Source organism: Pygocentrus nattereri, chromosome 2 (genome assembly GCF_015220715.1).
Source record: "Pygocentrus nattereri isolate fPygNat1 chromosome 2, fPygNat1.pri, whole genome shotgun sequence".
NCBI lineage: Eukaryota > Metazoa > Chordata > Actinopteri > Characiformes > Serrasalmidae > Pygocentrus > Pygocentrus nattereri.
The window spans coordinates 50352607-50367151 of NC_051212.1; the positions used below are offsets into that span (position 1 = coordinate 50352607).

Below are 14545 nucleotides of genomic sequence, written 5' to 3' on the forward strand. Positions count from 1 at the left end.
AACACGTCCTTTACAGGGAACACACCTCAGCACAATTTAACGCACGATTCCTGCTTATTTGCTAAATTTAAAAAGATTGTGCTTTGCAAAAGTTGGAAAGTTTTATATAAAATTCCCAATATGTTCAACTTTTAATAAAAACTATGCTCTAACAGTTTGTTCCCTGTAAAGCACATGTTCACTTAGAAAATCAACAAAACCGTTAGTCCAAACATCTGCATATAACTCTTGCTTTGCTAACTTTCTCAGGAGTATTTTACTCAGGTGCAGGATTTTCAGTGCACTTCTAATCACTGTCATTTAACTTCCACACAAAAGTTCGCAAGCTTTTTTCCTTTATTTATGCTTTTATATGCAGCAACACTTCCCACTGGCTGGAATGCTGTCTGTTGTTGGCAGACTACCTTGCCTTTAAAGGGGAATTCCACCTCTTTTCCGCAAAATTAAGTGTATAAAATGTAAAGAAAGTCATTCAGAATGGTTTGAGGCAGAATGCTCAGGTCTAGAAAAATGTATCCAGGCAGGTGTCTTTGCAGTCTTGGTGATGGGAACCAGAAATGTTTAGTGCCTCTATGAATTCCCTCACAGAAAGTGGTTATGAATATGCATGTAATCTGTTCATCAGTGCAGCCTTAAATAATCTCATTCAAGCAAACTACTTGAGCTTAAACTACTTGTATTCCACTAAAAATGCCTAGTAGTTAATTCAAAGTATTTATTTAGGTTAAAGTGTGGTTATTTTACCACATGAAGTACTTTGTTCCCCATCTGATTGTGTTATGGTGTTTTGGGTGTTTTTTCCGACATACCACCGTTTTACCATCAACATTCCACATAACTAATGGATCCAGGTTCCTGTTGCGATCACAGAGTGTGTTTGCATGCACTTAATAACCTGATAACTGCATAAAATCAGATTTTCTCAGTAATCTGATTGTGTTTATATGCACTAGAGTAGTCAGATAATGGGGAAACTTTGCAATGAGCCAATGAACTCGCAGAAAGAGACGCGATATAAAAGTTAGGCAAAATAAAACTTTAAAAAATTTTTTTTTAGAAAAACCATCGCTACACTTTACCTGAAACTGTGAACACGCATCATCTAAAACATGAGAAATACTTAAATCCTTCATTTCATTGAGAATATATTTTCATTTTCGACGTCGGTCCAAAGGTGTTTTGCTGCATTGCAATGCTGCTTGCTTATTTCCAGTACCACGGTCTGTTTTCGCACTTGCCTAGACTGAGAAATCCGAAAGAAATCAGAGCAAGACTTTAAATGCTCTGTGAAATCTGATTGCTGATCTAAATTCCAGCTCTTTTAATCTACTCCATACCTAGACACTTAATTTCAGTATCAATATATGCATATATATATATATATATATATATATATATATATATATATATATATATATTCAGTGTTGTCATTATATGCTGTTACCTGCGCCTCCTTGCACATTCATTATAGCATTGCCTTTATTATCTCAGGGCAGATCTTATTGCATATTTTTGTATATCTCTAGTTCTATATATGCCTGTAGATAGGTTTTTTGTATATATTCCTCTTTTTATATTGCATCATTCTCATTATTATAACTGTCCTGTTTTGCGTGAGTGCTACTGGCTGGTGCTGTCCGTCTGTCCGTCCGTCTGAGATATAGGATAACTTCAGAAATTGGATTATTGAGTGTATGTTAACGCACTCAGTGTAAGGACATCTAAGTCACTAAGTTTCTCCACATTGATCCATTTCACATCAAACCACTCTGAATGAGTTTGTTTACAGCTGAGAGACTCACAGCTGTACCGGAATATAAAGAAACTGGTGGAATTCCTCCTTGAGTCCAGCGTGATCCTCTGACTACCTTAGAGTGTCCCATCCTTCATTTGAGAATGAGGCCTGGGGAAGAGTTAATAAAGTTATAGTCATATAGCTGAGGCAGACAGATCTCTTCAGCAGAAAACAGGCCTAACGACAGGAGGAGCTTCTGACCCAGGCACAGGCAGTGCATTACATAAAAGGGCTTTTTGATAAGGCACCTGGAGAAGCCTGAGAAACACTGCCTGCACAACAAAAATATGAAAACAAGCTAGATCCTAATTAGAAGACTAGATAAGAACTGGCAAAAAGTAGCCCATAAGGCAAAGGAATGAGGAAAGTGCCCAACTAAGGCCTTGAAGAGGTCAGAATGACTTGATACAGAAAGGATGAGAAAATGATATAAAAGAATAAATCTTAAGAGTGCTGGGAAATAAGGATCTTCAAAAGACTTGGTAAACCAAGATGTAGTGGGAACCAAAAGGTGATTCAGGGACATATACCACGGGGAGGGGTGAAGAGCTCACACCAAAATGGGATATAAAAAGGGATGTTTTGTGATGATCTTTGCATTTGGTTGTCCGGAAACCATCTTGCCACCTAAAGCTGAATAAATGAGCGGCTGAAGTCTTTTATTCTACTTTCTTTTCATTTTGGTTGAATACTCTTTTACTTTTGTTTATTTTTTAAAGTGATTAGACAAGAATTAGAAAACCACGGTACAGAATAGTCTTAGTATTTAAATCTCATGTCGGGGCTTTGGGCGAGGAAAAAATGGCTCTTGTTCCCGACACACCAATGGCTAACTGAAAAGACCTTCTGTAGGTCTTCTGTAGGTGTGTATATGTCTTCTCTATGAGCTTGGAAGGCTTTGTGTTGGTCCACCTGGTTATATCCTGCTTGGATTACTCTAAGGTGGTCACAGATAAGACCACTGATTTTGGGACACACTGAAGTAGCCACTTCTACCTGTTGTTGGGAAGATACCATAATCCTGGTGGATTATCATATTCCTAAGTACTTGGAGAGCCTGGTCCCAGGTCCATTTCCTGCTGTAAGAGGTGAACAGTTGCTTGGGGCCCCCAAGTCACCACTGGGCCCCAAGTGTATGTCTACCGAATAAGTTCATACTGAGTCCCACAGTATGAAAAAATGATATGGTGTGTGTACAAGCTGTGTTTGCTAGTCAAGTTGCTAGAGGTTTTGAGTTCTGCTCAAAATGGGCTTAAGTTGTCACCTCTAAAACAGTCACTGCTAAAACATTTGGTTCTTGGGATGGTGAAATAGTTCCTCGGATCGATGGAGAATGTGCCATATATGGTTCAACATAGAACATATTTGAAAATGGTCCTATTTAGCACCAAGAATGTTTCTGCTGCTGTTATGATGCCGATCTTGTAACAATAGAAGAACCCTTTTTACATTTATGGCATTTGGCTGAGGCTCTTATCCAGAGCGACTTACAATTTGGTCATTTTACACAGGTAGGCCAAGGTGGTGTTAGGAGTCTTGCCCAAGGACTCTTACTGGTATAGTGTAGGGTGCCTGCCCTGGTCGGGGATTGAACCCCAATCTACAGCGTAGAAGGCAAAGGTGTTAACCACTACACTAGCCAACCACTGTGGTTGGCCCTATACAGAACCATTTTACTAAAGAACCCCCAAAGAACCATCACCAGTTTACGCTGCAGCTTGTGTAATGGTAGTGAACATGTCTGGGGGTGAAGTTTTTGTGATCTAAATGTCACATCTGCTCAATTTTTAGCTTGAGGGTGGAAAAATGTTCAGTTTACATCTTTGTTCAAAGTTTGGATGGTTATAACTTTGGCTTGTGGACATGTGAACACTGGAAGGCTCAGTGACCTTTGGGGTGCAATAAGGCAATGCACCATGAAGGAAAGTCACATGGTGTTCTGTGGGATTCTGTCCACTCTGTAGAATAGCGCAAAACATGGACCACCGTTCATTTCTGTTTCTGACCACTCTTATCGTACTAAAAAACCATATTTTAAGGGAAATTACGTCAATTGTTTACAAATCTTGGAATAATTTCATGGTTAAGATGTAAATACAATCATTCAGAGTGATTGATCATTTTTGATAACAGATAAAATGGTTAGGAACCAGGGGACATTATGACCCCTGGTTCCTATCACCACCACTGTAAAGAAAAGGTAAATGTAAAAAATGGCCATGTTTCTCTACAATGAATCATCCATCCATCCATCCATCCATTTTCTAAGCCGCTTCTCCGTCAGGGTCGCGGGGGGATGCTGGAGCCTATCCCAGCAGTCTTCGGGCGGAAGGCAGGATACACCCTGGACAGGTCGCCAGTCCATCGCAGGGCAGACAGACAGACAGTCACTCACACCTAGGGGTAATTTAGCATGTCCAATTGGCCTGACTGCATGTCTTTGGACTGTGGGAGGAAACCGGATAACCCGGAGGAAACCCATGCAGACACGGGGAGAACATGCAAACTCCACACAGAGAGGACCCCAGTCACCCAGCCGGGGAATCGAACCCAGGCCCTCCTCGCTGTGAGGCAACAGCGCTACCCACCACGCCACCGTGCCGCCCCTACAATGAATCATTTCACATCAAATAAATTGAACAGAAATTCTGAACAACTGTGGAATTCCCTATAGACCAGGATTTCCCAATCACTGGGATAATGTGGAGCACCTTCAGGGCTAATACTGAGAAGGAGCTGGTGGTTCATAATGGGCCAGTGATGGTACTTTGCCATAAAAATCAGAAAAAATGAAAAAAAAAAAAGTACTTAACAATAAGATAGAAATCTAAAATGTTCTAAAATGATGCACAATATTAATAAAGTTAACAATATTAGTAAAAAACATACTCATAAGATCTCTGCAGTGATCTGGTCGTTCAAATGGTCATGTAAACAGCATGCTCTGATTTCTTAGATTGGAGTAAGGTCTAGAAATCCAATATATGGGATGATACAGAGAACTGGATTTTAGCTTGATAATCAGATTTCTCAGTGCATGTATACCCTTACTCTGATTTCTTTCCCATTTCTTAAGCTGCGCATGAGTGATAATGGAAATTCCATGAGACGAAGCAAAACACTTTTGGAGCAACACTGAAACCAACTGCATGCTTGATCTTCTTCTTCTTTCGGCTGCTCCCTTTAGGGGTCGCCACAGCGGATCATCTGCCTCCATCTTGCCCTATCCACTGCCTCCTCTACTTTCACACCAACCATCTCCATGTCCACCTTCACTACATCCATAAACCTTCTCTGAGGTCTACCTCTTCTCCTTCTACCCGGCAGCTCCATCTCCAACAACTGCATGCTTGATGAAGGGATTTGAATATTCTTCTTCTTCTAGATGACGTCCGTTCATATTTCAGTGGTGCGGCATGAAGTCTGAGTGTTACGTTATGTTTACATCACGTTTTCTTCTGTGAGTTTACTGGCTAGTTGCAAATCTGCAGAAATTGGATTACTGCCTGACTCCTGTAAACCCAAATTATTGGTAGTTACCTAAATTACTCATGTAAATGCACTGAAAAAATTTTTTCTGAAAAACAGATTTTCTGCAGCTATCAGATTATCAAGCGCAGGTAAATGCACTTTATGGTGCGCAAAGTGGCTTCATCTATTTTTTCCCCTTGTCTTTAGAAAAAAAAAACTGCCCCAAAGTTTCAAGCCTCCACACATGAGTGAACAATTAAGCTTAATTTAGCTTAATCCTCCAACATTCCACCTGATTTCAGATATAAAACAAGACAATGTCCACATAATCTGCTAATATTGAATGTTCAGTGATACACGTGGCACGTTTGCATCCAAAAATCGCTGTGAAAATTTCCCCAAAATGATTTTTTTAAGCATAAATTGGTTTTTCCCTTGTGGGTTTTTCAGACCTTAGATTTTTACTAGTATTATGACATGACTGATAAAAACGAAGGACAACAGGCACAGTAATAAGGTAAATGTAGATAATCATAATAATTTATAGGCTACTTTATTTATATTGGGAGGTGGCACATTTCAATGAATGAAAATGAACAAACAAAGAAAATTTGGTTTGTGTAGCTAATACATTCTCACTCATTAAACAAAGCTTTCTGAAGTTGAGATAACTAAGAATATTCATTGGAAACTGGTACTAAGGAATATACGTTGTGTCATTTAACTGAAAGAACACCGTTGCTGTCTAGCTTCACAGTAAAACTGTCAATATGTAAAGAAATAGAAGAGGTGGTACAGCACAGATGAGGAATCAGCAATCAATCAAAGAAGATAATATCACACACTGAGCCATTATTTTCTGCTTCATGTCTTTTAAATGGAACAATTCTTAAAGCTCACCTGTGTTTACTGGAATGTGGGCATGGTCTCTGGTCAATTTCCTTGTCACTTGCAGCTTATGAAGGCGGACTCTTCCTCGCTGCATCAAAAATGAAGAAAAAATGAGCAAAATTAGCAATAAACACTCCCCAGACAAAACAACAGAAAAACACGGATACTTTTTTTTCGGTCTTGGCTTTTTCTGAGATTAGATGGTCAGCGAATAGCAGGGTGGACAGAATACATAACTTCTTAACTATTGTGTAATACAAGTGTTGCAAACTTGAGTGAAAGCAGAAATACCCTTGGTTAAATATTACTTGTATAGAGGTAATCGGTCAAAATTTGTGCTTCAATATTTGCTTTTAAATGAAAGAACTATCAGAAGTAAAATGTATTATAGAAAATATGTTGATCTTGATGAATACTTTCTGTTAAACCTCTACCATACCACCTGATTTCAGATATAAAACAAGACAACGTTCGCATAATCTGATAATATTGAATGTTAGGCCCAATCCCATTTCACCCCTTGCTCCTACCACTTAGCCCTTAGCTCTCTGTTTTGCGTGTTCATGTCTAGGGGTAGGGTGTCCCAATTTTTGTTGAGATAGAGGGGTAGGGTGAAGTGTTAAGGCCCTCCAAAGGGAGATTATTTAGAGACTCACTCCAAATAGTGTGTTACGAGAAGATAGAGCGACCAAAGAAACCCACAAATTGTGAGAATTTTGTCTGTTAAAAAATTACGATCATCATTTTTTCTTAATTTAATGTCGTTTCAGTGTATTATGATATTTTTCTTCATAACAAGCATAAAAACATTGCTAATAGCATGCTAATGTCTCGGTAGCTTGCTGACTTTTCTGTTCCACCTTAAATAGTCCGGCAGTTCTGACGCCTGAAGTGCCAGAATGTAACTGCACCATTTAAGGTGGAACGGGAAAATTCAAACAAGAAGCTGCTGAATATCTGACTTCAGCTTCACATCACCAAAGAATTGTCCCTCTTTGAAAGCATCATGCCCTAAATATAATTAAAGCCCAGCAGCAAGAAGATGGAGAGGGTCACCTACAGGTCACCTACAGGTCACCTACCGAGCACCCGTAGTAGCCTGTTAATGAAGAAATGTTGTTTTTTTGAGGGTTGTCCAATTTCACAGGGGAAGATTTCAACCACTACCATTTGTGACACAGTTCCAATGGGTCAGAGTGATACTTGAAAACAAAGGGCAGGGGTAAAAAGAAGAAATGGGATTGGGGTTTAGCTACAGACATGAACTGTGGTTCCTTTTGGTTTCTGTGTTTATAAAAACGTAACATGTCAAAACGAAAGAAGCGCAAAGCCAGAGCACCAATCAGGGCCCAGCGGTCACTTTGTTTAGAGCTGGTTTTGACCTGTTGGTCAGACCGACCCAGTGCAGCACGCGGTTCAACGTCGGCGCAGCAGCGTAAAACTTTGGGAGAGTCTGTTCAACATAAATGATGAACTAACCTAACTTTGTGTAAATAGAGCTCAATATAGAAATATGTCCACATATGCAGTCGAGACTGACGCGGCTTTTTTCTGAATTTCTACAAACACCATTTCATTTTATAGTAAATGAGTTTGGGCTGGTTTATGTTTATGAACAGACGCCTACAGATCAACATAGTAAAGGAGCTCATCTGTGATCCTGAGTTTAAAGCCAGTTTTTATTCAACTTAAACTTGGAACTAAGTTATAAATAAATCTGAAACTGAAACTTTGCTTGTGTGTAAAAAGTGATTTCAGAGCCACTCGGTTCTCCTTGATGGAAACTGTTTACCTTCAGTGTTTTGTGCTTATGATCATTTTAATAGACGTCAGCGTCACTAATTAATGACGTTCTATTAAAAGACTGGTTTACCAAGAGAGACGCTGGACTGTTTTCACCTAAAGCGAGTTGATGTGTTAACAAAATGTGTTTTATGATCAGACATATATATTTCTCGTTCTGCTGCTTTCAGCAAGTCTAACGATGAGAAATGTGTGTGTTTTCTTTTCATGTTGCTTGGTAATCACTTATATATTCCTGGCTCTAATGTCTCATTACAAATTTTCTATAAACGTCATATGAGGAAAGATACACAATATCTACGCCGGACAGTAGCAAGCTTAGTTTCTGAACTTCAGGGCCGCTCTTGTCTGGATAAGTTAGAGTGGTGGTCCACTCTGATGTGGCATGATATAGGGGCTTGTGTGTGTGTTTGTATGAGTCTATCAGACATAGCAGTGATGCTGGAGTTCCTGCATGTATCAGTGCCACTGCTTAGAACCTCAGAACCACGTTTCTTATTAAAGAACCATCTTTTTTAAGAGTGTACTCAAGTAAAGTACAGTCCAGCACAAACCTTCCAAATTAAAGTCCCAATAGAGTACAAATATGTGAGTAGCTTTCATGAAGGTCATTTTAAAGATCTCTTACTTTCTACAAGCCTCACAGTACAAGGCCTGAGAACATTTACCCTCCTCTCCAAATTTTGAAGTATTTCACCCTTGATGGTTTAATGACATTACAGTTGACAGTACATTGTAAAGGCGAGGTGTGTCCTGTACACAAACCACCAACTGAAGCATCTAAAAAGTACAGTTTCTCAGGGTGCACTGGCATAATAGCTTTCATAAAGGCCTTTTTAAAGATCTCTTACTTTCTACAAGCCTCAGTACAAGGCCTGAGAACATTTACCCTCCTCTCCAAGAGGTGGTGCTAAGTTTCCTCATGAGCTTCACAGCCAGCCACCATAAGAGCCCAGAGAAAGAGGAACCATGCAGTTTCAGTACTTAGTCCACGAGTTGGAACACTGAGCAAACTTAGCTGGTTTGTAGGTGACAAGTCCCACCTGTAGAAGATAACACTGAATTGGCCTAATAGCTGATCTGCCTCCAGCTTTTTGGATTGTTTTGTGGAAGTGTTGGAGAATGGCTGATAAGACTAGACAGTCGTTTCCTCTTGAAGACTCCATCTGTGCACTTTGTGAGGGTTATTTAACCGCCCCTGTGATTCTAAGATGCTGCCACAGGTTGTGTAAAAGCTGCCTACACTGTTACTGGGAGTTAACAGGGTCCCTCAGATGCCCTGTTTGTTTGAGAGAGCCATCATGTGAAGTTCTCCTACACAGCTTGGGTTCCATGCCTGGTTCAAATGGTGCAGAGGCTGCCAGCTATAACCTTCTGGTGGGGAAGAACAAAGGAAGTAAGATGGTGAGTTTATAATGTTTGTATGTGAACAGATTACTGTGGTACACTTTTTTGGCATTGTCGTTTTGTTCTACTGAATGTGTCTCAGGTTTACTTAACTAGTCTTAAAGAACTTTTATTTCCTTTATGTTTGTCAGAGAAAAAGCAAAGCATGTGATCTTCTACACACTTGTAGAAAAGATGGTTCATCATGGGTTCTTTAGTACTGGCAGGATTGTATTTAGAATCAGCTGTTTGCATGCTTAAATGGTTCATTGCATGGTGAAGTTCCTCAGATTGATGTTTATGGTTCTGTGTGGAACATTTTTGAAAATGGTTCACTATAGAACCAAAAAGGTTCTGCTGTTGTTACAATAGAAGAACCCTTTTTGACGCTATATATTTTCAGACTGATTGAGAATTGTATTGCAAAGGTTCTAAATAGAACCTTTTTGAAAATGGTTCTATACAGCACCAAAAATGGTTCTGTTACTGTTACAATGTCAATCAAAGAACACTTTTTGGTTCTGCATCTGAGTTAAATGCTTCTTTGCATGGTGAAACAGTTCTTCAGACTGATGTTTATGGTTCTGTGTGGAACATTTTTGAAATGGTCACTATAGAACCAAAAAGGGTTCTGGGTTCTGCTGTTGTTACAATAGAAGAATCATTTTTTGCGCTATATATTTTCAGATTGATGAAGAATGTGTTGCAAAAGTTGCACCAAAAATGGTTCTGCTACTGTTATAATGTCAGTCAAAGAACCCCTTTTTGGTGCTATATTATGGTTCTTCAAGAGTTCTTTAGTAAGGAGAATGAGGATACATGGTCTTATACAGAATCAAAGAACCCTTTGCATGATTAAAGGCCTGTTTGTGTCATTAAATGGTTATTCAGATTGACGTAAAATGTCCTGTAGATGGTTATTAAAAATGGTTTTCAAAATGGTTCTTCTATTTTCACAATGACAATGCCAAGCCTGAACCCTTTTTTTAAAGGTTCTACATAGAACCATGTTTGGCTTTTAGTCCACTACAAACATTATAATGTAGGCCAGCACCTAAAGCTTGTGGATTATGTTTTCTTGCAAGCAGTAGATGATCAGTCATAGACCGCATGGGAAATAAAGCAGAACGAAGCAGCAAGCAGGTTCTGTTGTATGAGTGCCTCACACTCGTGGTTTTGATCTCCGCAGACACAACCAAAGATGGGGCTTCCAAGAGCTGCGAGCACTGTGGCATCAGCTGGAAGTGAGAAGAGTGGTACTGCAAACCAGATGTGGATGGAAATCAAATATGAACCAGTAGATCAGAAGATAACGGCTACTTTCAGCTTGGAAGAAACCATCACATGTGGTTTTAAAGCAGAGGTAAGTATAATGGCAACAGTAGGAGAAAATGTTGGCCTGTAATATATAATAGTTGGGCTAACATAGTTCACCTAGATTATGACTAACAGCTCTTTTCTATGTTTTTTAGATTGAGCAGTCCAGGACAAACAAGTAAGTGTGATTGTTTATTATCCCCTTCCATTTAAATGGGCTCATACAGTAAGTAGGGACAAGCCAAAACGACTGTTAAGCCCAAGCTATCAAAAGCAGAAGGTGTGTCAACTGTGCAGGATCTGGTAGACCACACAAACTGTCCCCATCAGATTAACAGGACTTAAAGGTACAAGTCTGAAAGGATGTATAGCTGTCAAGACGTCATTAGTTCAGAATTATGGACTGAGCACCTCAGAGTCCAGATGTCAGCATAATTTGGATTGTGAGAAGCAGAAAATGCAGCGAATGTCTAAGACATGAAAGAATGGAAAATGTGATTAGGATAAAATGTGGGCAGTAAAAACTTACAACTTTTATTATATTTATTTGTTTAGGCTTCTGTGTAATTTTGTTCGCTGCATTTTTGTTCCTGCTGCTGAAAAATGAATTTGTGCTGAATAATAAATAACTTAAATATGGTCTTTGACTTTTGCACAATACTCTGCATACAAAGGAGATACAATCTATGCACAACTAGCTAAAACCCATGTCTTTAACACTTACTTACAAAATGTTTTCCCCATTTTTGTAGATTAAAGGATGATGAGCAGCTTGTAAACACTGAAATTTGTTCTCACAACCAAAAACCAGATTCCACTGATCGGCTGACATCAAGCAAGTTTGCAAGGAGTCTGAAAGTAGAACAAGCTAGCCTAAATACCCAGTCTGCTGTTACGGGTTTGAGGTCCAACCTGTGTACTGAGTGTGGCAAGAGTTTCAAGAGCAAATCTGCCCTGAAAGCACACCAGAAATCCCACTCCTTACAGCGGCCACATCGGTGCCCCACCTGTGGAAAGAAATATACTAGCAAGCATGAGCTTAAGTTGCATATGCGGCTACATAAGGGCGAGAAGCTCTTCCACTGCTCGTACTGCGAGAAGAAGTTCATCAGGAAGAGTGGCCTGGAGACCCACGTAAGGAGTCACACCGGAGAGAAGCCTTTCACTTGCTTCCTATGCGGGAAAAGCTTCAATCGGAGGAACACGCTTAAATTGCACCTGCAGCGGCACAAGGGTGAGAAACCACACCAGTGTGACCACTGCGGAAAGCTCTTTGTCACAGCAGCGACCTTTAGGGATCATAGGTTAACACATACAGGAGAGAAGCCCTTTCCTTGCCCTCAGTGCGACAAGAAGTTCATCCGAAAGTATAGCCTGGATGTTCATTTGCGCAGTCACACGGGGCAGTTGCCCTTCGGCTGCACAGTATGTGGGAAGCGCTTTCTGATGAGGCAGGGCCTCACCATGCATGAGCTCATTCACAAAGAGGACCGTCCCTTCAAGTGCCTGCACTGTGAGAGCAGCTTCCGGAGAAGCTCCCACCTCCATTCGCACATGAAGACCCACTCTACCGACATGCCGTACAAATGCTCACATTGTGGAAAATCCTTCAAGCATCCCAACAGCGTCAAACTTCATGAGCGCATTCATACGGGAGAGAAACCCTACAGTTGTGACCAGTGTGGGAAGTGTTTCATATCGTCGGGCGACCTGACGAAACACCGGCGTGTCCACACGATGAAGAAAGACTACAAGTGCTCTCACTGCGAGAAGAGCTTTCGCTTTGGAGCCTCCCTGACGATCCACCTGAGGACACACACAAATGAGAGACCTTATGAATGCCAGCAGTGCGGTAAAACTTTCGCAGCTTTGTCACATCTCCGGTGCCACGAGGCAGTGCACAGCAATGAGCGACGCCACCGTTGCCCAGACTGCGGCCAGGGGTTCAACAACCACAGCACCCTGAAGTCCCACCGGATGACCCATGGCCCCAGGCCACAGTTTAAGTGCACCACTTGTGGGAAGATCTTCACCCGCAAGGACACCTTCCGAGACCACCAAGCGACTCATTCAGGTGCCAAAGTCTACCACTGCCCAGAATGCGGGAAGAGCCTGAGCACCTCCAGCAGTTTTCGGCTACACGTGCAGAGCCACACACAGAAGACAATGTACCCCTGCATTGATTGCGACAAGAGTTTCAGCAGCAAGGCATACCTAATGACACACCAGCAGATGGTGCATACTTCAGAAACACCATATGCTTGTACAAGGTGCGGAGAGAGCTTTAACTCCCCCGGGAAACTGGTTACACATGAGCTGAAACATTCAAAAAAGAGAGAGCATGTGTGCTCGCAGTGTGGGAAGGCTTTTAGACAGAAAATGACCCTCCAACGGCACAAGAAGCTCCATTCTGATGTAAGACCACATCAGTGCCAGGAATGTGGGAAACAGTTTATAAGGAAAGACGGCCTGAGGTGTCATCTAAAGACTCATGAAGTGAAAAACTAAGCATGTTCTGACCGTTCAAAACTTTCTTTTTGCCCGTTTAAGACTACGATCAGGTTTTCTGGTGTGCGTTAGTGCATGCGGTCATATGCAAAAATTTGGGCACCCCTGGCAAAATGACATTGCTTTTCTAAGTGAAAATAAGTAAACATCCTCTACAGAGAACACACTTGCTGTGCACTTCATCACACTTTCATACTGACTGTTGGATTTCATGTACTGAGGAATGTGCAGAAGTTATGACACATCTTGTTTTTCCTGAAACTTCCCACATGCCATGTGTGCTTTCTTTTGTAGAGGATGTGTAACTTATTTTAATTAGAAAATCCACAAAGCATTATTTGACCAGGTGTGTTCAAATGTTTGCATGTGACTGTGTATATTAAAAACACCAGTGCACTCAACACCCCAGAGGTTTTGGTTTATACTGGAAAAGTGGTTTAGACGATGTATAAAGTTTAAAAATGGAAAATTTAAAGTTTTGATTAACTTTTTCTGTACACACAACAGACTACTGATTATAAAACAGAAATATTGAGGGGGGAAAAAAGGGGGATTACACCATATTTTTCAGAATGTAATCATTAAGATATAAACTGATTTTTTTTTTTTTGCCCAGAGTTGTGCTTTGCCCTGTTTTTGATTAATAAACTGTATTCCCCAGCCCTGCTTATGTTTGTGGATGTGCAGTGATGTTTTCAGGACACTAGATGGCAATGTGAATTCAAAAAAAAAAAAAAAAAAATGTACAGGCATACGCAAAAGTTTGGGTGCCCCTCAAATTCGGTGTGTTGTTGATTTTAAGTGAAAATACATGAACGCATCCTCTATGCAGAACACACTCCTGTGCATTTTAAGGCATAATTCTTGTTTATTTGCCAAACTTAACATATTGAGCAGGGGGTGGGGGGGACTTAATGTGCAAAGGTTTCATTTTATGTTTTCCTTTTTTCCAATACATCGAACATTTGCAGAAAATTCCCTTTTTAAATTTGTTTCTTGTAAAGTGTTTAAGTTTTTTTTCACTGAGAAAATCAATGAGCTGTTTGGCGCCCAAACATAGGGGCCAGATTCTCATAGCACTTGGGGCAATCCTAGCCCATATAACCATCACCTATAGGTAGGTATAATCCTGCCTCAGTCATCTTTCTAGCCTCAATCACAACTGGCTGCTCCAGTGATTCTTAACATGGGCACATCAGTCTTTTGGCATGAATAAAGTCAAACTCAGGACTGCTTTAGTTCAGTTCTAGCAAGATAATACTAGGAAAGATTCATCAACTTGGCAGAATAATTCCGAATAACGTGCACTTTTTAAAATGGGTTCTATATAATAACGAGCACATTTTATTCTTGACCATCTACAGCATATTTTAC

General features: G+C 40.4%; 1 protein-coding gene and 1 long non-coding RNA gene across 2 annotated transcripts in view; one reads left to right on the forward strand and one right to left on the reverse strand.

Annotated features, from left to right (window-relative positions):
• LOC119262208 overlaps window positions 1-14545 on the reverse strand; it is a 33816-nt gene that overhangs the window by 17669 nt on the left and 1602 nt on the right. Inside the window, exon 2 of the long non-coding RNA XR_005129481.1 lies at window positions 6167-6245. This is a non-coding gene — a long non-coding RNA (uncharacterized LOC119262208). The remainder of the gene's footprint in view (window positions 1-6166; window positions 6246-14545) is intronic.
• On the forward strand, window positions 8899-13837 carry LOC108442839 (gastrula zinc finger protein XlCGF58.1-like). Its single transcript, XM_017723082.2, has 4 exons — window positions 8899-9364; window positions 10536-10709; window positions 10819-10841; window positions 11416-13837. Exons 1-4 carry the CDS (start codon window positions 9083-9085, stop codon window positions 13169-13171), a joined length of 2235 nt encoding a protein of 744 aa, XP_017578571.2. The 5' UTR covers window positions 8899-9082; the 3' UTR covers window positions 13172-13837.